This window comes from Aspergillus undulatus (genome assembly GCF_047715775.1).
Source record: "Aspergillus undulatus strain CBS 261.88 unplaced genomic scaffold BDV17scaffold_6, whole genome shotgun sequence".
NCBI classification, from domain to species: Eukaryota; Fungi; Ascomycota; class Eurotiomycetes; order Eurotiales; family Aspergillaceae; genus Aspergillus; species Aspergillus undulatus.
In genome coordinates this window covers 521,255-543,330 of record NW_027396610.1, presented here as the reverse complement: position 1 = coordinate 543,330, position 22,076 = coordinate 521,255, and the positions used below count along the sequence as shown (strand labels likewise).

The following is a 22,076-nucleotide window of genomic DNA, read 5'->3' as shown; positions in this document are numbered from 1 at the left end:
AATACACGGATAAATACACACGGTCTGTCCTTTGAGAGTATCGACATGTCTCCTTTGATTACTTGACACCACGTGCGACGCATCCTCAGGTACCGTTGGCAACCAGGGACGAACGAGTAAATGCTCTATGCTAAGAGCCTGGTGCCAGGAATACAACTTCACCTATCGGCCGATGGTTACTATGCTTTAGAGGGACCGGATCTGGCGCTCAAACTGAGACAACTAATCACTGACGACCAACCCCATTTCCAGCTGCGCCCCCAGTGGCATCCTGACCTTTCTCAGCGCAGTGTAAAGGCGGTTCACGGTTTCCACGTCAGTTAGACTTGGATCGAACTGGGCGCCAATTTCTTTTGCTTGTTCAAGCATTAGGTTGACTATACGGTCTAAGTCGTAGGATTCTCCGTTCTTCCTCCGACAACTTGTTCACCGGCCTTTTTTGGATCATATTCCTTATAAAATTCTGTCTCTCGGGAGGTTTTGCAGATACAAAGAATTCGTGGTCTTCGAAGAGCTCCTGAGCAGGAATATTAGTAGGTAGACAGCGGTTTTTCTGCGCGCGGTCACTGAAATTCTAAGAAGGTTCAGCCTAAGGAAAATAGCGAACAGCAACATGAGTACTTACATCGGCATAGGAACGCTTGTGATTGTAAGGCATCTTCAATTATTTGAGAATGGATAGGGTAAAGACTGATGTTCCGTTACGATGAGGTGCATGAAGGTATAGTATACGAAGCAAGCAGCTAATGAGCTGAAAGGTTGCAGAAGAACAGCCCTTCAATAATGGCTGGCTTTAGCGAGCCGTCGATTTAACTGCGTCTCCTGAACAAACTCCTCGAAGTGGTTGAGAGAGGAAAGAGAAAGATGTAGATTCGCGAGGGGTGGCCCAGGTATTTACGTCTTTTTGAGAGCCCTTCAAACGAGGGCCGTTCATGGGCGAGGTTATAGCAGAAGGGACTGGAAAATGCTGGATCCACGGTTTCGAGAACTATTTTAGTGCGACGCATCGTGACCATGGATGCTTTTTTCTTCTGTATGTGACCGAATATCTACTGTTGACATTCACCAAGCTCCTATCGCAACGGTGGGGCGTGCTTTGCCATGTATCAGGGCTACCTAGCATTCCTTCTGATGACTTGCTTTCGTTGACGATGGCCGATTACAAAGTAGTTCTATCTATCCTGAAGACGTACCACATTTGAATCTTAAGTCGGTTCAGTCTACATACGCACCAAGCGCCAATGAGACAAGGAAATATGCGATATCATTCCATAGCCCTATCTCGGTACCCAACACCCAACCCATCACCCAAGCACCCAATCCCCAAACACTCTCCTAATAGATATACCTAAAGTACAAATTCTCCTGATCGGTGCGATCCTCAAAAGCATGCGCCAGGTTCTCCGCATTGGGGTCAAGCCCAGCCTCCCTAAGCAACCTCTCCTTCTTCCGATTCTGATGCGACAGATACCACCTGAGAAAGATCACACTAATAGTAAGCGCAACATAACAACCGAGGTGAACCCCAAAGGCAATAAAGTACTTGGGGGCGTCGTGGTCCAGGAAGACCTGAGGCCCGATCGCGTTCCCGACGGCCCAGGAGACGAATGTCGCGGCGATGACGGCGGATTTCTTCGTTGCGCCGCCGATGTTGCGGGAGACCATTGAGAGGCCGAGGGTTTGAGCGGACCAGAAGGATAATGTTATGTAGTAGGAGATTAACAGGCCGACTTTTGTGCCCATGTTTTTGTTGTCGACTGTCATTAGGACTATTGTGCCGACGTAGGAGCTGTAACATCTTTGTTAGTATACTAGACAGCAAACGAAGGAGGGGGAAAACCCACGGAATGACAAAACCGAGCATAACGTAAAGATTCTGCCCGGTCTTCTTAACCAGCCAAGCCGAAGTAAGCAGGACAATGATAATATAGAAGCCCAACACCATAGCCAGCAGCTGTGTCTCCAAGACACTAAACTCGAAGCTCGCAATAATGATATTCGCGAACGCGCCTAGTCCACTTGTCGGCAAGGTCGTAAACATCTGAATAGCGCAGTAGCACCAGATCTGCGGGTCCATAAGAGCCTCCTTAATCTGGTACGCGCGGAACTTCCTATTCTGCAGACCGGTTTGGTTAGAGCGTACGCGCTCGACCATGAGTTTCTTGTCTTCTTCGCTGAAGCATTTCGCGCGCATCGGGCTGTCGGGGAGCCACCAGGCTACGAATACACCCCAGAGCACGGATGCACAGCCGTAGGTCATGAAGAGGGCCTGGAAGGACTTGACGTGACTGTCGTTTCCGATTAGACTGAAACAGTAGGCGAGTAATCCGCCGACGATTTGTTGCGTGCCGTTCATCATGTACCTGGTGGGGTTAGCATCACGCCAGGAAGGAAAGGACCAGGGTCGGTAGGCGGGTACCAGTATGTGACGGTCTCGGCTTGTTCTTCACGCTTATACCACATTGAGGACATGAGGACAAAGGCGGGCTGGCAAACGGCCTCGAAGATACCGAGCAGGGTGCGGACGGCGACAAGACTGGGGAAGTTCTTGCATGCAGCGTGGAGGGCAAGGACAGCGCCCCAGAGGACGATATTCAAACTGAGATATTTGGCAATCGGCACACGCTGGATAATCCAGTTGGTCGGGTACTCGACGATCAAGACGGCAATGTAAATACAGGTCGTGAGCCAGGAGTACTGCATCACACCTCATCAGCATAGCACCCGAATTTATCGCGGTGAATAGTTAACGCACTTTATTCCCATCCGTCAATCCAGCATACTCTCGGATCCCCATGATAGACGAGAACGACATGGTCCCCTTGTCAAGGGCTTGCAGGAAGTACGTGAAGATCATGATGACCAGGACACGCTTGTCGATCATACGTCGGAGGCGCTTGTTGGTTTCCTCGTCGATTTCGATGATTTCTTGACCCGCATACTGCGCGATCTCTTTATCAACACGCTCGTAGTCGACGTGGTCTTTTTGCAGACCTTCAGCGTCAGATAGGACCCGCTCGACGTGGGCGGAGTCCCTGATGTCCTTGGTGACGGGGGCGGTCTCGGGGTTGTCGGCCATGGTTGAAAGGGTGTTGACTGGGTTTGCCTCTACCTTAGTCTGCGGACGTGAGAGAAGAAGACAAGACGAGACAAGACAGGGGAGGAGAAAAAAAAGGAGAGGAGGCGGCCTTATATCAATGCAGTCCAGCGGTCTGGTCTCGGGCACCCTCTAGTCGGCCTAGCCTGCTCAAGTTGGCCGCAGGCACCACGAGACTCGAAAAGAATGTTGGCTATCGAACGATAATAGTCTAACCAGTAGTAGCTATCAGTCCAAGCGAACCGAAGCGAGATGAATAATAATAAAGAATAAATCCGATCAAAGCATCGGTCCAAATTGCAAAGAATTCCCCATCAGTCAAAACCCCCGTCCTCCAAGGGACCCTAGTACGAGTCTACCCCAGCTTCTCACCCCTTCCTCACCCCAGCCTGAAGGCCACCCCGGCCCCTCCACCTCCGCCCGGGGAAGAGCAGCCCACATTGGCCCGAAAGAACCGAAAATCATTCGCGAAAGGAGTCAAGAGGAAGCAAGCACTCTTGTTGAGCGCGGCATGGCGTTGGGCCCGTCCAATGAAAAGTGGAATGGCGCTCTTGGCCTTGTTTTAGCGGGAGGTTCGGGGGGTGATGCACCGAGAGAAGACAGTGTTGTTGCGGAGAAATGGGGTTCAATTCTCCACGTATCAGCGGTTGTAGTTAGGGCTTGTCGGGGTTGCGCCGTTGGGGTGCGGGGTATTGAGGGCCGACGGGGAAGGCGCGGTTGTGGTTTGGAGAGGAGGGGATAATTATCTTGTTGTTAACAACTATTGAAACTATTCAACTACTCTCTTCAGTGCAATAAGAACAGTTACGAACAATTGCATCGCATTCAATCAAATCAGTCACCAGCACCATGTCGACACAGCTCAGCGGCGCGGACGCGCGCTCAAACATCGAAAAGCTAATCAACAACCTCATCAACATCAAAGATACCACAGGAAAATTCCTCCTCCACCTCGAGGATGGCCGCATAATAGACACAAAGTCGTGGGCTGGCTGGGAATGGACACACGGAATCGGTCTCTATGGCATTTGGAAGTATTATGAAATAAGTGGGGATGAGAAGTTCCTCTCTATAATCGAGTCCTGGTTTGCTGCGCGCTTCGCAGAAGGCACAACGAAAAACATCAACACCATGGCCGTCTTCCTCACCGCTGCATACGTGTACGAGAAAACCGGCAATAGCATTTACCTCCCGTGGCTGGAGAACTGGGCCGAGTGGGCAATGCACGACCTGCCGAGAACGCCAGGCGGTGGGATGGCGCATATCACGTACCTTAGTGAGAACGCGCACCACCAGCAGCTCTGGGACGATACGCTTATGATGACTGTGATGCCGCTCGCGAAGATCGGGAAGTTGCTTGGGCGGCCGGAGTACATCGCTGAGGCGAAAAGGCAGTTCCTTATCCATATAAAGTACCTCTTCGATACGAAGACGGGGCTGTTCTTCCATGGGTGGGAGTTTAATTCTGCTGCTGATCAAGAAGCTGGAAAAGGGCACGGCCACAATTTTGCGAATGCGCGGTGGGCGCGTGGGAATAGCTGGGTTACGATTGTCATTCCGGAGTTCATTGAGCTTCTGGATCTTGCGCCTGACGATCCAATCCGGTTACATCTGATCGATACCCTCATCGCTCAAGTTGACGCCCTGAAGCGGCTCCAGACGGTCGACGGGTACTGGCGGACACTCCTGGACCACGAAGACTCCTACGTCGAGTCTAGTGCAACCGCTGGTTTCGCATGGGGGATTCTCAAGGCCGTGCGGAAGCGGTATATCAGCGCTGAATATAAGCCGATTGCGGAAAGGGCTGTTGCGGCTGTTGTTGCGAAGATTGACGACGATGGGGAGTTGCAGAATACGAGTTTTGGGACGGGCATGGGCGATTCGTATGAATTTTACAAGGCGATTCCGCTCACTAGTATGCCGTACGGCCAAGCGATGGCGCAAGGGGCATTGGTTGAGTGGTTGAGGGGGACGTTTTAGTCTGGGACATGGACATGGGGTGGTGATGAATTACGTTTATAGAATGTATACGAGTGCTATCTAGATCAGATAAGAAAGTATCAGTTTGTGATCTCGTCACTTTCCGACCACAGTCTTATCTTCATTTCGGAGATCGCCGATGCCAATGTTGGAGGAGGCAAGTATAAGCTGCATATATCCGATCTCCAACAACCAACTTCACCTCAAACCCAAGACTACAACCAAAATGCTCTACACGCACGCAACAATACTAACCCTCGACCCCGCCCGCCGAATAATCCTCGACGGCGCCCTCCTCGTGCAGTGCAATCTCATCTTAGCTGTAGACAAGACCACAGCCCTCAAAGCCCAATACCCCCATGAAGAAGAATACCCCCTCACAGGACGAATCGTCATCCCCGGCCTAATCTCAACACACATGCACACGGCGCAGACCCTGCTAAGAGGAACAGCCGACGACCTCGAACTCGTCTCTTGGCTCTGTGAGCGGATTTGGGTTCTGCAGGGGAATTTTTCGGCTGAGGATGGGTATGCGGCTGCGAGGTTGAGTATTGCTGAGATGTTGAAGAGTGGGACGACGTGTTTTTTGGAGAGTATGGTGCGCACAAACCCCCTTCTATCTCACGGCATTCAAGGTGCGTGTTAATGACACTGATACTTCAGTTCGCGGACCGGTACGGCTTCGACGGTCTCTGTCGGGCTGTGCAGGAGTCCGGGATTAGAGGGTGCCTGGGGAAGATTGTTATGGATATCGCGACGTACGCGGCCGATGATGCGTGGGCTATGCATCCTGGTCTTGTTGAGGACCGCAAGACGTCGCTGCTGGGGACGGTCAAGATGTGGGAGAAGTGGAATGGGGAGGCGAATGATCGGATCCGTGTGTGGTTTGGGGCGAGGACGCCGGGCGGGTATGAAGTTTCCCCTTACTCCAAGTTCCCCTTACTCCAAGGTCTCAGGTTGACAGTATAGGGTATCCGACGACCTTTACCGCGAGATGACGGCCATCTCGCGCGAAAAGAACATCCCGATCACGATGCATTGCGCTGAGGTCAAAGCCGATAGGGACTTTTTTGCTTCTGTGGGACACGGTCTAATGAGCTACTGCTCTTCGGTGGGCTTGTTATCCCCGTCTACGGTCCTCGTGCACATGGTTCATATAGACGACGCCGATATAGCCCTGCTTTCAGAATCAGGCACACACGTCGCCCACTGCCCAACATCAAACGCAAAACTGGCATCTGGAATCTGCCGAGTCCCTGATCTCCAGAAAGCAGGAGTAAACATCGGCCTTGGGACAGATGGCGCACCGTGCAATAACACCTGCGACTTACTGCAGGAGATGAAGCTGGCTGCGATTATTCACAAGAGCACCTCTTACGACCCGACTGCAGTGCCTGCAGAGTCAGTGCTGGAAATGGCAACCATTAATGGAGCCAAGGCCTTGGGGCTACAGGATGTCACTGGGAGTTTGGAGGTGGGGAAGAAAGCAGACTTTGTGGCTATCGATGCCCGGGGGATCAACATGCAACCGTGGTTTAACCCGGTCAGTGCGGTTGTGTATACAGCGACGGGGAAGGATGTAGATGTTGTGGTTGTTGATGGGAAGATGGTCGTAGAAGGAGGGAAGCTTTTGACCATGGACGAAGGGAAGATTGTGCGTGAGGGTCAGAAAAGAAGTCGGGAGGTTGTTGAGAGGGCTGGGTTGGCGGACAAGGTGAAGCCTAGATGGACAGTAGAGTAATATAGGAATTTGGCATATGATACCTCCACAATTCTGATCCCTGGCTACTCACTCTACCACCCAGCATCGACGGGTGATTGATCCTTTCCAGAACAAGCCGCGATGACCAATATCATGCCTAGGTAAGGTAATGCCAACGCGAGTCAAAACACGTGACCTGAAACCGTGACTCTAGCAACTTAGATGGCGCACGAAGCTCGCTCGTCCTGCTGATCCGGGCTACAAATCGTTTGATCGATGTCAGTGCAGGGAGTAAGACCAAGGAATTGGGTCTGGGTCTCCGCGAGCCAGATAACATATTGCGCTTGGGTGATTTACCGAGCAGGCATGGTGGATATTGATCACAAGGAACACATCCCCGCCAATTAAGAGGCATGGTTCCCCAGGGTGAATTTGCTTGAAAGATTCAGGCATCGCACCGAAGCTACCGTCGTCATGTTGCAGTGCGTCGGCACTGACTCCCAGTATGGAAGTCTTGTGACACGACAAACGCCATTGCGCAACGCGACTCGAGAGACGCTCGCGTCGTACGAGAAAAAGCGAGCTGGACTGCGATGAAGTCGGTCAGCAGTTCAGATGTTGTTGCGAGAGGTCCGGTAATTCTCCGTTCTACCGTAGTTTGATGCAGAAACCACTGACTGCAGACCAGACTCGTGGCACACGTGATACACGTGATACATGTGACAGTCGAGTGTGGCACACGCAGCACGCTAGTTCCAGATCGGGCATGGTGTGGCTTCCCCAAACTTTAATTTCCTTTTCCCCGGCGATTACATAATCTCACTGCCATCTGCACCACCAGCAGGGTGCCACCTAGGGATGCTTCCTTCGATTGACTCTCTGCTTATTTTCTCGCTCTTGACTGCAGCGGCAGTTGCTGCTGGATCGCGCCACTATTTCTTATTTCCACTGCTATCCCCTCCCCCACGGACCAGCCCAAGCTGGCCCTGTCAGTTTGCGTACTGCTGGTCCCGCCGTCCGGGGGAAGGGGGTGGAATAAAAGATCCACCGACCCAGCCTTCGCCACGCTGAACGGCTGGATCTGGCGAAATCTTCACAAGAGCGTGCCTTTTCCGGGGCTCGCCTCGTCTTTATTGGTTCTGCCTGTCTCGGCCGCCTCCCCGGAGTTCCGTCGCGAAGCGGCGCGATAGATTTTCTCCTGGATACCTTCACCTTCTTCAGAACTCACACAACCATGCAGCAGTCGAAGCGCATGCTTCCTGCTTTTGTCTGATGCGAAATGAGCCGACATCCCCTTATGCAAACCCATCGTCATCGTTAGTTGAACCTCTCCTGCCTGCTCGAACACCCTCCTTCCATCCTCCATCTCCTCGTCTGCCATGGGAACCGACCTCACGCAACCCCCCGACGGGCTCATTGGGGGTTACAAAGGGAACAACACCGATGTGAAGATTGTCGTCGTCACCTTCAGCTCCTTAGCTCTATACAATGCGGTCGAACTCGTTATCCTCATCTTCTTCACATTCCAGCGATACTGGGGACTTTATTTCTGGACTATGCTATTGTCGGGAGTGCTGGGAGTCATACCGCATGCTGTTGGATATCTCTTGGAATTCTTCGGCATTGGGCCTCGCTGGCTAGGTGTTACGATATCAACCGTCGGCTTCTATTTCATGGTCCCCGGCCAATCGATCGTCCTTTACTCGCGACTGCATCTCGTCGTTCAGAATCGCAAACTCCTTCGCTTCGTGCTATGGATGATTATCATTGACACGATCATTCTCATCATTCCGACTACTATCTTGACCTACTCGACCGTCTACGTCCGCACCCGTCCAATTGTCATGGGATATAATGTGATGGAGCGTCTGCAAGTGGCCTGGTTCTGCGCGCAGGAAATCTTGATCTCATCAATATACATCTGGGAAACAGCGAAACTGTTGCGCCTACGGCCGGAAAAGAACACGCGTCGTACCCGTGTCCTCTACGAGCTCATCGCAATCAACCTGATCATCATCGCCATGGACGTCGCCCTGCTGGTCCTCGAATATCACGGATTTTGGTACCTTCAAACGACGATCAAAGCCGCCGTCTACAGCATCAAGCTGAAGCTCGAATGCGGCGTGTTGCGGAAACTCGTTGAAATCGTTCAGCCTCACCGGCAAGATACCACTTCCACCGAGCAGGAGCAGTTCCCGGCGTTCGTTAATCCAGACAATATTGTTGGTGATCTCACCCACGCTGCGCCTACTTCCCGGACACAGCAATATCCGTGGGGGACGACTTCTGTCGACAGCTTTGGTCTGTCGGATCGCAGACGGCCAGTGTCGATGTCTTCGAATCTCTCTCGACCCCCTTAACCCCCCTCCCCTTGAGCAACAGAATAAATCAACAATATGACAGAGCTTATCGTCATAACTGAATAGGGCTGCGACTCTACGAGTACATACGTTCAGGACATACATATACCACTCATATCAGGCACGACAATGTTCGAGCCCAGAATGCACTGCATTCCTCCGCGCCTTGTGCGCACGGCGCGTCCATTGAGCTAGACGGCATAAGGTGTACAGTATTATATACTATATACCCGTCAAACTTTATGTATCTATGAGCATACGATATACGACGCAACAAGGCGTTGGGGTCTTGGACCTATACCCATTGCCTATCTATACAGGCCTATATATAATCTCAAATATAAAACATAATCTGTTTCAGCTTCCAGCATAAACCACCTCTCTACTGAATCGCTCAATAATCAATAACGACCACGTCCCGCTTCTCCCTCTTCTTCTCATCCCGACCCCTACGCTTACCCTCAACCCCATCACCTCTGAGCCCACCCATCAATTTTAGAGACCCCCTCAACCAAGCCCTATAGCCTCAAACCCCGAATCCCCCCTAAACTCTACCCTCTCACAAAACTCCAACAAAGCCCTATCCCTCTGTGGCGTATAGCCTTCAATCATTCAAATCTCCCGACACGCTGGTTTCTGGATTCATCATGCATGCTCATCGTCGTCGTCGTCGTCGTCGTCGGCGGCGCGACATTTTAACGGATTGTCAGTTTTGGTGGAAGGGAGCAACTTGAACGTGATGAATACAGCATCTCTTAGTACTGTGGGAGTCAGCCACCGGGCCTTGAGTAGCAGCAAAACGAAGACAACGGTATGGGTTTTGGAGGTTGGGGGCTCGCGCCAGACAAACAAGTTGATATCAGAGAACTATTAATCACCATTGGATTATGTTGTTAGTCTAGTAATTTTTAAGGAAGCTTTGCGGGTAACACTTAGGGCTGGATGGTCTTCAATGAGCAGGTCCAAGTCTTCTCGGAGTCCGAATAGCGCCTACAAAGACTATCAATACATAAAAGACTGAAGCTAGGAGGTAAAGGGAAAGGATGGCAGGGCTCACCGCTTGAGAAAGCATAGCCTTGTCGTAGTACTGCAGGCCGTATGTCATACAGAGCAAGGGTAGCGTGCGCCAGTCAATCTTTCGGACGAGACGCTTCTCATCGCTAGGTTCCCATGTCTCGTCATCGGTGTAATTGGCTAGCACTTTCATTGCCTCATCGGTATGGGTTGTGTCAATTGCCGTCTTCTCAGGGGCATTGTCCGTGGACTTCTCGATATGCTTGACATTGTTGGCCTTGCCGGACACGCTGTCCTGTGTAGATGAGACCATAATAGATGATAACAATAGGAAATGGCAATCTCTTGAGGATTAACGGCAGTAGGGACAGCTGTCAAGGTTATAGTACCTGTACGTGAAGCACTGACACTGAAAAGCTGGCTACGACCAATGCCAACTTCGGAATCCGGGGAAGTCAGACCCTGCCAGAGCTTCCCCCAGATTCCTTGTTTAAACTTAGCTTTCGGCTTGTGTATCGCTAGCCGTAATCCTTTTACTACCGGTACGAGCACTGGTTGACCAGTATCTTTAACCGCCGATCTTATTGAATGCGGAGGCCGGAGTATAGCCGATGTGCTGAATGTCCGCATAAGAACAACATCATACACTGTACATAGCTGATAGCTTTGAAATCATTGAAACTAACCATGTCCGAAAAGAAAGAAACCCGCCCGCGCCTCTTCACCATCCCCTCCGGATCCCCAATAACAGTAAAACTAATCCACCCGGTGAACTTCGGCCCCTCGCACCTAGAACGGTTCATGGGCCCCCTCGTCCCAGGCCTGAACATATTCGAGAGAAACCCAGCATTTTCATTCCTCCTCAAACACAGCTCCGGTCGGAAACTTGTGTTTGACCTGGGTATTCGCAAGGATTATCAGAACTACGCGCCCAGGATTGCAAATTATATCCCGACAACAGGGTACAAGATTGAGGTTGAGCAAAATGTGGCTGAGGTTCTTGTGGAGCATGGGGTTCGATTAGGAGATATTGAGGGGGTGATCTGGAGGTGAGTACTGTGTATCGTGATGTTGTCTGTGCTCAAGGGAGAGGGAGGTATACGTAGCTGATCGGTCGACAGCCACTGGCACTGGGACCACATCGGCGACCGAGACGTACACCTGAACACACAAAAGTCGTAGGCGCGCGGTGGCTCGAAAACGACGGCGTGTGGAAAGTTACTGTCGAACACAATGGGCATCCAACGAGACGAATATGCCGAAATCCTCATTTCCGGCCAAGGCGTCCTCTGCCACCCGTCCTGGTCGTCTATACCGGGCTTACAGGACTTCCAAGGCAAACTTGCGCATTCCGCGCAGTGGGATCATGATTTCGACTACACACACAAGCGAATTGCCGTTATTGGAAACGGGTCTTCTGGGATTCAAATCACGCCGCAGATGGCGAAGTTGCCCGGAACGGAGGTGGTCAACTATATGCGATCGGGGACTAATGACTTGTAGTTCCTCAAAAGGGCCCAACAACGAAGAGGCAGTCCGCTTCGGCACCGAGCAGATGGCATCAAATCTGAACTACGACCCTGATCTATGCCGCAAACTGATCCCAGACAGGGAAGTTGGATGTCTACGCGTAACCCCCGGCCCAGGGTACCTCGAGTCCTTCTCCAAGCAAAACTGCACGTTGAGCAATAGCCCCATCATCCAGATTACACCCAACGCCGTGCACACAGCCAACGGCAAGGTCTTCGAATGCGACGTCGTAATCTGTGCAACAGGGTTCGACGTCTCGTATCGCCCAAAATTCCCACTCATCGGCCTGAACGGTACAAATCTCGCTGGTAAGTGGGCCGACGAACCAGAGTCGTATCTATCAGTTGCAACGGCTGGATTCCCCAACTACTTCATCTTCACCGGGCCGAACTCGCTAGGTGGACATGGGAGTCTTGTCGAAGCACTCAACTGTCAACTGGACGGGCGACTACTTCGTCAAATGGATCAAGAAGATTGCGACTGAGGACATCATGTCTGTTGTTCCTAAGAAGTCTGCAGAGGAGGCCTTCGTGCGGTACAGCGACGAGATGCATAAGACACTCTCCTGGACAGCGGGGTGTAAGAGCTGGTATAAGCGGAATAAGGAGGGTGGAAGAATCACAGCGCTCTTTGGGGGGTAGGCACTTGTATTCAATCGGTTGATAGGGGAGCTACGGCCTGAGAATTTTGAAATTGAGTACCCCAGTGCGAATCAGCCTCGATTCTTGGGAAATGGGTTCTTGGAGTATGAGATGGATCCGGAGGAGGATTTGGCGTGGTATGTAGAGTTGCCGGAGGGGTTGAAGCAGAAGCAGAAGCAGAAGAAGTAGTTATGAGCTCCGGAGGCATGTAGGTATCCATATGGAAACCTGTACATATCATGTCGTCAAGATTTATCAACGTTCTCTTCACGGTTATCCGCTTTGGAACAGGTACCAAGAACAGACAAGCTTATATACTACCGTCTGATCCTTAAATTCCTACAAGAGTCTCTCGCGGTCTACTTCCTCTAGAATTGTAGCTCTGCATCAAGAGGCCTCTGTCCATCCCCAAAAACATGCACGCCTGGAGGAAGCACAAAGGCAATCCGTCGCCAGTAAGCACCCCTACCCTACCTACTATAGCTAGACCATCGTGCTAAGCACACAGACCTGTGCCTGACCAGCGTATTCACAGGTCTAGGAAGAGATTTCCCTTCCCCCTGGCCCCGCAACCGGGTTTCTGGTGAAGATTCTTGCAGCAGGAGGTATGCTACCATTTACTTGAATCCTCCAGAATAAAATACCAAATATTGGCTAATGGACCTAATGCAGTCTGTCATTCTAGAGTTTAACCGTGTATGTATTCCGCTCTTTTGATTTCTCCACATAGAATATTGAGCCCCCTTCTCGCCGGGTCCCCCGTCCCAATAGTGCCAGATACAAGTGCAAAACTATGCTATTGCAACAGGTGCCGTCGTAACAGCCTACCACCGATTCACACGCCGCGCTGAAGCCTAGAGAAATGAAGCGATCTTCCTATTCAGCTTAGACGGGCTAGGCTTCAACGCGCTGCAAATCGTCCATCGCCATATCGGGGCCCGGGTTCTTGTCTCGGATATCCGGAGTCAGAAGTTTGATGCTGCGAGGGCGATTGGTGTTCCTGAGGCTGATATTGTACGGCCTGGAGATTATGTTAATAAGTTTATTGAGGAGAGGGGGATAAAGATCGATACAGCGCCTAATCCCGTCGGGAGTGGACAGACGTTTGCGGATGCGCAGAGAATTGTTAGACCCGGTGGGAAGAAACTGCTTATCGGGACGGGTGATCGCGTGAATGAGCTTGATATGAAGAATGAAATTCGGAAGAGATTGTCGGTGTTGTTTAGTTATGGTGGGCAGAAGCAAGATTTGGAGGAGGCTCTTGATTTGATTGGCCCGGGGGTTGGGGGGTGTTGGAGCCTAGGGTTAAGCTGGGATGCCTTAAGGAGTTTCCTAGATTCTCGAAGCAGTTGGGGGAATGAGGATTGAGGATCGGGTTGCGTTATTTGCTTTTGTCAGCCATTAACGCTCGCCTCCCTCGGCATCCCAATTCCAACTGCCGCTGTTGCGCCAGCATCAACAGGGAGAATAACACCCGTAATCCATCTCGCGTGCGGACCAGCCAGGAATACCACGGCCGTAGCACAGTCCCAGCCATTTCCTTCCGTTCCTAGAAGGCTCCGCTTTCGACGGGCTTCGCGCGCTTCGGGTGTCATGCCTTTGTCTGTGGCGTACATCATGGGCGTGTAGAGCATCTGTATCCAACACAATCAACATAAGGTAATTGACGGGAGAGTAGAAACACACCCCCGGACAAACACAATTAACCCTAATTCCATCCGCCGCATGATGCGCGGCCATGGCCCGGGTCATATTCACCACCGCGCCCTTCGCAGTTGGGTAAAGCAGGTGCGGTGTTCCACCCTTTAGTCCAGCAACGGAGCCCATGTTTACTATGCTCCCCTTGATTGCGCCTGCAGCTGGATCCGGCTCGTTCCGTTGCATTGCGGGGATGGCGTATTTTGCCATCAAGACCATCGAATTGACGTTTACTTCGAGGCTCTTGCTCCAAGAGTCCATGTCCACGTCGACTGCTGTACCTGATGCACCGGCAATGCCCACATTGTTGATTAGGATGTCGAGTCTGCCAAAGGTCGATAGTGCTTGGGAGATGATTGCTTCGCAGTCGCTGGCGACTGTAACGTCTGCTTTTACCGCAATCGCATGGCCGTAATCATTGGTGGCCTGTTCCTGGATCATGGAAATCGTCTTCTCCGCCCATTCCAGATTCCGGTCCACGCAGAGGACGTTTGCTCCGTCGCTGACTAGGAGGATCGAAATGGCTCGACCATTTCCAATGCCATTGTCGTTGTCGTTGCAACCGGCGCCAGTGACGATGGCTGTTTTGCCGACCAGGGACCGAGAAGGGGGTGTTGTTGGGATTTCGGACATGATTTTAAGCTTTTTGATATGGCTCGAGGAGACACAATCACACAGTGTACACCAGTGATGTGCAATTGTGGGGTCTGCTTGCCTTTTCGTTGTCCCACTTTGACACTTTCTCCGAGGTATTAAAGTCAAAACTCAAAGCTGACGCTCGGCTTCGGTTACTATCTTTCTCGCCCATTTACTACCGAGCCGACTGCTCTCTGCTATTCTAGTCTCTAGATTACCAGACTTGGCAAATTAATCACTGAAACCCGCAAGATGGATTTTTCTGAATATACCGGTCCCAGCAAGGAATGGCTTGAACTAGAGCGACAGCTGCCTGCGCCCCCGCCCAATCTCACTACCGCGCAGCTAAAGGAAGCTACGAACAACGGCCGTGAGGAGATTGCGGCGAAGGAGCTGATTGAGCAAGGTATGTACCATGGTCCAACCGGACAGATTTCAAACTTATGTGACCAGGGTTGGCCTCCAAGGTGACGCTGGCCGACTTCACCATCCCAACCCGCGATGGCGCCTCTATCGAAGCACGCAGTTACCGCCCGGTGGGCGTGGACGCATCCCAACGCCTTCCGATATTCCTCTACCTTCACGGGGGAGGTTTTCTGTTTGGCACGCTCTCGTCGGAAGATTCAGCCTGTGCGCGCATTGTCACGACGCTGGCAGAACAAAATTTCCCCATTGTTGTGGTCAATGTCAACTACCGCCACACACCAGAGCACAAATATCCGACCGCCTGGGACGATACCGAAGATGCGTTCCACTGGCTTCATGACCATCTGTCTGGGATTGGCGGCGATGGAGCGAGGCTTTTGATGGGAGGTGTAAGTGCTGGTGCTTGGTTGACTGCCTCAACGGCGCTGGCGCAGTCAACTGGAAACAATAGAGAGCTCGCCGCGCGGCCGAAGATAAGAGGACAAGTGCTTATTATCCCACCCCTCGTGCACTATCAGTGCTATGATCCGATCATGAAGCAGATTCGGGATCCGAGTGTATCGAGCTGGGTGGAGAATCGGGATGCGCCAATTCTTCCGTACGATCGAATGGTGCTCTTTACGAGCTTGCTTGGAGTCACTGGAGGGAAGGAGAAAGAGAGCGACTTGAGACTGAACCCCGGCAATGCGAGACCTGAGGATGTAGTCGGACTGCCGCCGGCGACGTTCGGTGTGGCTGGATTGGACCCGTTACGCGACGAAGGGTTGCTGTGGGCGAAGTTGCTCGCTGAAAATGGGTATTCCACCTTCTCTCATGCTCGAGGAATTGCGCTGATTGTATAGGGTTCCAACGCAAACGAACGTCTTCACGGGCGTCCCCCATGGCTTCCGAAGGTATGGTAGTAAGCTCACGGCTAGTGAGAAATGGGATGAAACCATAGTGGATGGGATCAAGTGGGCATTGAGTGGACCTGCTCCTGGACCTTTCAAGATAAATGCCTTTTGATTGACGTAGTAATGTCTCGTTAGGAGGGAGTTGGCTGGCATTCGGACATGGCCTAGTAGAGAAGAAATAGAAGTGAGAAATGCGAATTGACTCCAGCGGTCTCTGGCGCTCACCTTGTCCTTTGAATTTTGCAGCTTCAGTGAAGCGATAGATGTGGAGTTCGACTGTCCTTCAAACTGCGCGGCTTGTGCGATGATCCGGTGTATCGTTCCTTCCTTCCTTCTGTGGCAGTCTTCCATCCGGGCCCGGCCTCCTCCACCCTCCGTCAGCACATCGACCACTCTTACATCTTCATCTTCCCCTGTCAATCAGCCACGTCTTTTGACTGGGTCCACGAGATATTCATTTCATTTTTATCCACTTAGACTTGATCAACATCGTTACCAACTATCCATATTCCACCACTATCAAGCACTGTTAGCATCGCACTATTGGCATTGCAAGGAGCCGTATTGTTTCAGTCAGTCACAGGTAGCCATGAAAAGCCCAAAAAACACCTACGACGTGGACGGAATACCAGACCGAACTCCTATTCGCATGCTCCCGCGGAAGTACTACATCAGTATCACGAACACGGAAGACCTCGACTGTTTTCCACGTTGGCCGCTCACCCCCGTCCCAGATATTTTGATAAACAGGCCTAACATCCTGGAAAGGCAATTGGAGAGACTGCGGAAATGGCGGCAGAAACGATTCTTTGAGGAAATATACTTCATCACGACGATCTGGGAAAAAGGAAACCGCAGCTTGTTTCGCCCAGGGTTCTCTGAGGAAGATATAGTTGCGATTCGACGCCTCAAACACCAGGCCTACGGCAACGATGCCTATCTCAAGTACCTTACAAAGTCTGAAGATGACAACGGCTACTTTGCGGGATTTACAGACCAGGAGCAGCAGGAGGTGGAGAGGGAAATTCAGCAAGAGAGACAAGATGCGAACAAGAAGCGCAAGGCTGTTAGATTGGAGGAGGACGAAACGAAAAGATTGGCCATGTCCGAACCCGGGGACTCGGAAAGATTTTTCGAGTTCGACTTCGAGCGTATAAGCCGCTCTCAAACGCTGGGACGACCTATACGTGCCCCGGGACGCTGCATCTCGTGTGGAAGCGTCCTCGAATACTAGACGCGCCTAGACCAACTGGTGTAGGTGCGTTGGGGATTGGCATGTCTGTGACTGGGGGACGAAGGATACGACGTAAACTCTGACATTCCAGCCTTCACCGGTCTGCAGCCCAGTTTGTTCGTCTCCCGTGGTCAAGATGAGGTGGCGCGTTGTTACATGGGGTATTCCGTATCATGTCCTCCAGAATACAGCTAGGAAAACATCCCACTACGCGACTGACCGTCTCTATGAGCGTGTGGCCCGGGATGCTCTTTGCGCCATCGAAATGTGGTACCTAGCACAGTCGGACCAAACAGTACATCAGCTGGTACTTGATGATCTTCGCAAGTGGCCACTGCCATAACGATGTGCGAGCTCATTCGGATCGCTGCCTCACGGTATTTGCCAGTGTTTCGGCAGTTAGCAGCACCTTCGACATGTGATATGTCTATGCCCGATGATGGTTGATGGTTGGATGCACTGACAGCAAAGGCTTCTTGGGCTTCTCAATGAGGACAATTCCTGTAGTAACCTCCGTTGCAACGAGAGATATTCATAACCCAACATAAAAGCTGAACGGTAATAGTTAGAATACTACAGTATAGAGATGAATGTGTAGTCCTGCTTCATGCAGCACCTTTTGCCGATCGACCATCAACGGTTATCCCCTTTTGGAAACTGCCCCGGGAGCATACCGACCCCCGCATTCACCAAATCTAGGGAATCTCTCCAACTCATCTATATTTGTATCCCACGAATTACACATCATACAATTCGCAGCTTCACACCAAGCGCTTTCTACAATGCCTCCTCTCCCCCCGTACAAGTACAGACTGCAATATCCCACCAGACTCAAGCACGCTCAAGAAGAAGAGCGTAATCGTTACGGGCGGTACTTACCCCCTAACTCTTAAGAGTGAGACTGCAGGCTGACCATCAGGCGCCAATGGCAATGGGCGAGACAATTGCTCGGAAATTCGCTGAAGCAGGGTACGTACTATACTCAGACCCTTCCCCAAACCGTCCGGACACACACTAAATGTAGTTAATCGGATTACGTATAGCGCCTTCGTAACAATTGCAGACTTAAACCTTGAGAAAGGAGAACGAGTCGCAAAAGAACTATCGCCGCCCATCTACAATTCTCTTTTACATTCATTTCCACATGAAAACTAACAACCATGGCCATGGTCGAGCCGGTTTAGAAACGCCCAGTTCATCCAGTGCAACATAATATTCTGGGACGAGCAAGTGCGCGTCTTCAAAACCGCGGTTGAGCATTCACCGAGTCATTCCGTTGACATTGTCATTGCAAATGCGGGGATTAGTCGTGCGAGTGGGGATGATCTTTGGACTTTGGATGGTATGATTGATATCTACTACTACTACTTACTTATCCTACAGCCCACTGCACATAGATGCTAATTTGTGGGCTTACATACACAGACGTGAATAAAGAAGCACCAACCAAACCCAAACTCAACATCGTCAACGCCAACCTCATCGGAACGCTGTATACATGGAAACTAGCAGCGCACTATTTCCGTAAACAACCCGATAACGCCGAGCGAGATAGGTGCTTTATTATTACTGGGAGTATGGTTGCTTGGGTTCACTCGCCGGTGAGCTGACCCTCCTTTATACATGAATATTAATCTTAGGTACCTACGGGGTACCCAGGTGATGTGGTATACTAACGATGACTGTGACTTGAATGTGCCGTGCAGGCAAACTGGCAATACACCTGCACGAAATACGCCCTGCGGGGGCTCATGCGCACGGCTAGACGGAGTTCATGGGAGCAGGGGGTTAGGATTAACTACGTTGCGCCTTGGTATGCTATCTACCCTGTCTCACCTCGCATTCCTCTCTCCTAAGACCCTTTGAGGGGAGACACTAATGTGTGAGAGCGAACAGCTACATAAAATCCGCCATCCGCCCATCCACCTACGAAGCAAAACTTCTATCCGAGGGCGTGGAGTCCGCGCCGCAAGAGGACGTCGCGACTTGTTTTATGCGGATTGCGACGGATAGGAGTATTAATGGTGCGTTGACATTTTCTTCCTTGAATCCCTAGGTGTTATTGCCACTCTAACGGTGCGGCAGGCCACTCACTCATGATCACGCCGCGCTCTGTAGCGAAGGAGGGATTCATGGATGTGGGCATGGACGATTTTGCTGGGAGTGAGTGCGATGGGTACTTTGCGCGGACGCAAGAGGTGCAATTCAGGATTTATTGAGGATCGGTGGGTGGAGCGATCGCATAAAGAAAGAACGGCAGAGGGGGCGCTCGGGGTTAACGAAGATGTTAACTAGCGAGTCAGTCCCTTACTGATACCTAATGTGAGGGAGCTTTGTTGAGCTGTTGTGCTTCAGGGAGCAGTGCTACATCTCCGGGTTCATTGCCATGGTTATAACAGACAGCTTTTGTGGGTTGACGAATAATGAAGAGGTAAGACGATGTGGTCCTCTGAATGAATGAATGACTGGACGAAGGAATCAAGGTCCCGTATCCTCAATAGTAAAGACTTGCCAGAAGGGAACGAATTGACAGTGGAGGGGAAGAAGGCCCCGGCCCCGGGCCCTACGAGTTTGTTTCCCAAAAGGGCAGGTGCCCATGTATAGAGCATGCTGCATAACTGCATAACTGCATAACTCTGACGTCGTCTAGCGCAGCCTCAGCAGTCAGGCAGCAACCCTCCACATCTTCCTCTTCCGCTTCTTCTTTCGCGTCTTCGTGAAATCAACTTCACCACCTATCGTCGCTCTTTTCGCTTTCATTCTTACTCCTTCCTAGCGGGACTCCAGGTGATCCCTTCCTAAGCTTCTTCTCTCCGAAATGACCTAGTTGTCACTCTCTCTTCCACTCCTCTCTTTCTCCTACGACTCTCCCTAGGTAACAACCTCAACCGCACACGTCATGGTGTCCCTCTGGCCGTTCAAGGTAAGCCACCACCAAGCCAGCCTCATAGCCCAAGACTGACTTTTCTCCCGCTATCGCAGGGCGAAGACAACTCCCCGGCCGAATTCGAACGAACCCTCTCCACTCTCTCAACGAAAATCACACAGACCACCGCCCGCCTCGACCTACACCGCCAGCATGCCCGCCGCTTCAAAGCTCTATGGACACTCTATACTACCTTCATCTACCTCCTCTATTCGATCATTCTTGCGCTGGTGCTAGGATGGGCGAACTGGGGTATCAAGGAATATGCTGCGATTGTCGGGGGACCTGTTATGTAGGTCTCCTTCGGGATACTCGGTCGTCTGCCTGCTAACGATTACAGCATCTACGCAGTTCGCGCAGGAGGGACAATGTACTTTGAATACAGAATTAACAACACTCGACGGTACCTAGAAAGTCTAGAGAAGCAGCGGGATGAAACGATCGAGAAGCTCAAGGTCGCGACCAAGTACAACTCTACCCAGCAGCTTCTGGAAAAATATGCCGGCGATTCGCCCAAGCAGGGGCGCACAAAGGGCGACCAGAAACCGAAGCAGGAGGGTAAACGCAAGCCTTCCGAAGGCCAGCAGCAACCGCAACAACCGCCAATCCAGAGAACCGGTCTCCCTCCCCCTCCTACCGCAAACATTCGCCGACCACCACCGCCGCCAGAACACCCGTCTTCCCCGCCTCAATCACCTTATCCCCCACAGCAACAGCCTCAACAACCTCCGGATGCCCCTCCTCCACCCCCAGGGTTTGATGAGCCCGGCTTCGCTCCGAACGCCTTCCCATCACAGCAATACATCGAACACCCCCGCTGGTACGACCGCCTCCTAGACGTCCTGCTCGGCGAAGACGAAACACAGCCAAAGAACCGCGTCGTCTTGATTTGCGCAGATTGCCGACTCGTCAACGGCCAGGCGCCGCCCGGGATGAAATCACTCGAAGAACTCGGCCGCTGGCGGTGCGGAGGCTGCGGCGCGTGGAACGGGCAGGAAAGCGCGGCTACGAAGGCCCTAGCTGATATCAAGGCCGTGCCGCAGCGCGACGGTGGAGAATCCGCATCTGATGAAGGAGATGCCGAGCATCGTTCTTCAGCGTCTACGGGTGATGGCACCGATGACGGCGTGATTGTGACGAAAGAAGACCCGGAGCAAGACCAGGACGATGAAGTCGAGTCGCAGGATTCCAGTGCAGATACACCGGTGGTGGAAGTAGAGCAGCAACTGCCGGGTCCAAAAACGAGATCTCAGCGGAGGGGGCGGAGGGGGTAGTCTGAGACTGGTTCAAACTGTGTGATCCTCTGCATCGAGGGGTTTTTTTTTTTGAAGTTGCTTTTCTTGCTATATCTGCTCTTACTTGTCTTCGAAGCGTTTCTTTTTATTAGTTCCAGAGGTTCTTAATTCGAATGGCGCATAGCCGGGTTCTCTTTTCGAAGCACTCACTAAATCTGATAGGAGCAGTAGACGGCTATGATGAGACCAACTGTTTCTCCGAGTAAGCTTCCACAACACAACCAAAGCCATAACGCCCGACGGGTAAGATGTCCGAACGAATACCCCCGCGGCAGCAAGTCTGACAAATCGATCTATATATCTACTGTACCAGTCGTCTCGTGTTAGGTACGCATTAAAGTAAAAGCATTCAGACCCTGGCCTCAAATTTACGAAACTCCCCCGATATACATGTGGCCCATGTCCGTCTATTCATCCTATCCTATGGTGTTTCAAGACCTCTATTCTAACCCAGGCCAGCCCTCCATATTGCGTTCCACAATAGTATGGAAATCAGTGGCACCTGCACGGCCGGGTGAGTATAGGAAAGAAATGGTTACATATCCTCTTTTTCTCTCGTCACCCCATCTAAATCCCCATTCCCAATTCCATTCCCAATTCCATTCCCATCTCCATTCCCATCTCCATTCCCATCTCCATTCCCA

At 51.6% G+C, this 22,076-nt stretch overlaps 11 protein-coding genes across 11 annotated transcripts; 9 read left to right on the top strand and 2 right to left on the bottom strand.

Moving 5' to 3' along the window:
* Positions 1-1,335: 1,335 nt before the first annotated feature.
* On the bottom strand, positions 1,336-3,079 carry BDV17DRAFT_300626 (putative 2-ketogluconate transporter; the record flags this gene model as incomplete). Its single annotated transcript, XM_073764098.1, has 4 exons — positions 1,336-1,789; positions 1,845-2,363; positions 2,420-2,697; positions 2,756-3,079. 4 exons carry the CDS (start codon positions 3,077-3,079, stop codon positions 1,336-1,338), a joined length of 1,575 nt encoding a protein of 524 aa, XP_073619317.1.
* An 867-nt stretch (positions 3,080-3,946) lies between these two features.
* BDV17DRAFT_287998 (glycoside hydrolase family 88/105 protein) lies at positions 3,947-5,077 on the top strand (the record flags this gene model as incomplete). The annotated part of the gene is made up of 1 exon (XM_073761289.1): positions 3,947-5,077. One exon carries the CDS (start codon positions 3,947-3,949, stop codon positions 5,075-5,077), a length of 1,131 nt encoding a protein of 376 aa, XP_073619316.1.
* A 226-nt stretch (positions 5,078-5,303) lies between these two features.
* Positions 5,304-6,818, top strand: BDV17DRAFT_287997 (amidohydrolase; the record flags this gene model as incomplete). The annotated part of the gene is made up of 3 exons (XM_073761288.1): positions 5,304-5,675; positions 5,741-5,985; positions 6,047-6,818. The coding sequence occupies 3 exons, from the start codon at positions 5,304-5,306 to the stop codon at positions 6,816-6,818; spliced, it is 1,389 nt and encodes a 462-aa protein (XP_073619315.1).
* Positions 6,819-7,610: 792 nt separating this feature from the next.
* BDV17DRAFT_254534 (uncharacterized protein) lies at positions 7,611-9,820 on the top strand. The gene has a single exon (XM_073756787.1). The coding sequence runs from the start codon at positions 8,159-8,161 to the stop codon at positions 9,137-9,139; it is 981 nt and encodes a 326-aa protein (XP_073619314.1). The 5' UTR covers positions 7,611-8,158; the 3' UTR covers positions 9,140-9,820.
* Positions 9,821-10,840: 1,020 nt separating this feature from the next.
* BDV17DRAFT_287994 (uncharacterized protein) lies at positions 10,841-11,335 on the top strand (the record flags this gene model as incomplete). The annotated part of the gene is made up of 2 exons (XM_073761287.1): positions 10,841-11,202; positions 11,275-11,335. The coding sequence occupies 2 exons, from the start codon at positions 10,841-10,843 to the stop codon at positions 11,333-11,335; spliced, it is 423 nt and encodes a 140-aa protein (XP_073619313.1).
* A 51-nt stretch (positions 11,336-11,386) lies between these two features.
* BDV17DRAFT_287993 (uncharacterized protein) lies at positions 11,387-13,692 on the top strand (the record flags this gene model as incomplete). Its single annotated transcript, XM_073761286.1, has 5 exons — positions 11,387-11,601; positions 11,657-12,026; positions 12,082-12,320; positions 12,390-12,461; positions 13,209-13,692. The coding sequence occupies 5 exons, from the start codon at positions 11,387-11,389 to the stop codon at positions 13,690-13,692; spliced, it is 1,380 nt and encodes a 459-aa protein (XP_073619312.1).
* A 26-nt stretch (positions 13,693-13,718) lies between these two features.
* BDV17DRAFT_287992 (SDR family NAD(P)-dependent oxidoreductase) lies at positions 13,719-14,655 on the bottom strand (the record flags this gene model as incomplete). Its single annotated transcript, XM_073761285.1, has 2 exons — positions 13,719-13,958; positions 14,011-14,655. The coding sequence occupies 2 exons, from the start codon at positions 14,653-14,655 to the stop codon at positions 13,719-13,721; spliced, it is 885 nt and encodes a 294-aa protein (XP_073619311.1).
* A 185-nt stretch (positions 14,656-14,840) lies between these two features.
* BDV17DRAFT_196896 (alpha/beta hydrolase) lies at positions 14,841-16,190 on the top strand. Its single transcript, XM_073755201.1, has 3 exons — positions 14,841-15,064; positions 15,112-15,880; positions 15,927-16,190. The coding sequence occupies exons 1-3, from the start codon at positions 14,911-14,913 to the stop codon at positions 16,087-16,089; spliced, it is 1,086 nt and encodes a 361-aa protein (XP_073619310.1). The 5' UTR covers positions 14,841-14,910; the 3' UTR covers positions 16,090-16,190.
* Positions 16,191-16,566: 376 nt separating this feature from the next.
* On the top strand, positions 16,567-17,211 carry BDV17DRAFT_287990 (uncharacterized protein; the record flags this gene model as incomplete). Its single annotated transcript, XM_073761284.1, has 1 exon — positions 16,567-17,211. The coding sequence occupies one exon, from the start codon at positions 16,567-16,569 to the stop codon at positions 17,209-17,211; it is 645 nt and encodes a 214-aa protein (XP_073619309.1).
* Positions 17,212-18,136: 925 nt separating this feature from the next.
* On the top strand, positions 18,137-19,430 carry BDV17DRAFT_287989 (putative short chain dehydrogenase/reductase; the record flags this gene model as incomplete). The annotated part of the gene is made up of 6 exons (XM_073761283.1): positions 18,137-18,180; positions 18,396-18,553; positions 18,637-18,812; positions 18,918-19,024; positions 19,108-19,235; positions 19,297-19,430. 6 exons carry the CDS (start codon positions 18,137-18,139, stop codon positions 19,428-19,430), a joined length of 747 nt encoding a protein of 248 aa, XP_073619308.1.
* Positions 19,431-19,945: 515 nt separating this feature from the next.
* On the top strand, positions 19,946-21,686 carry BDV17DRAFT_196885 (uncharacterized protein). The gene is made up of 3 exons (XM_073755200.1): positions 19,946-20,134; positions 20,194-20,429; positions 20,478-21,686. Exons 1-3 carry the CDS (start codon positions 20,111-20,113, stop codon positions 21,409-21,411), a joined length of 1,194 nt encoding a protein of 397 aa, XP_073619307.1. The 5' UTR covers positions 19,946-20,110; the 3' UTR covers positions 21,412-21,686.
* The last annotated feature ends 390 nt before the right edge of the window (positions 21,687-22,076 follow it).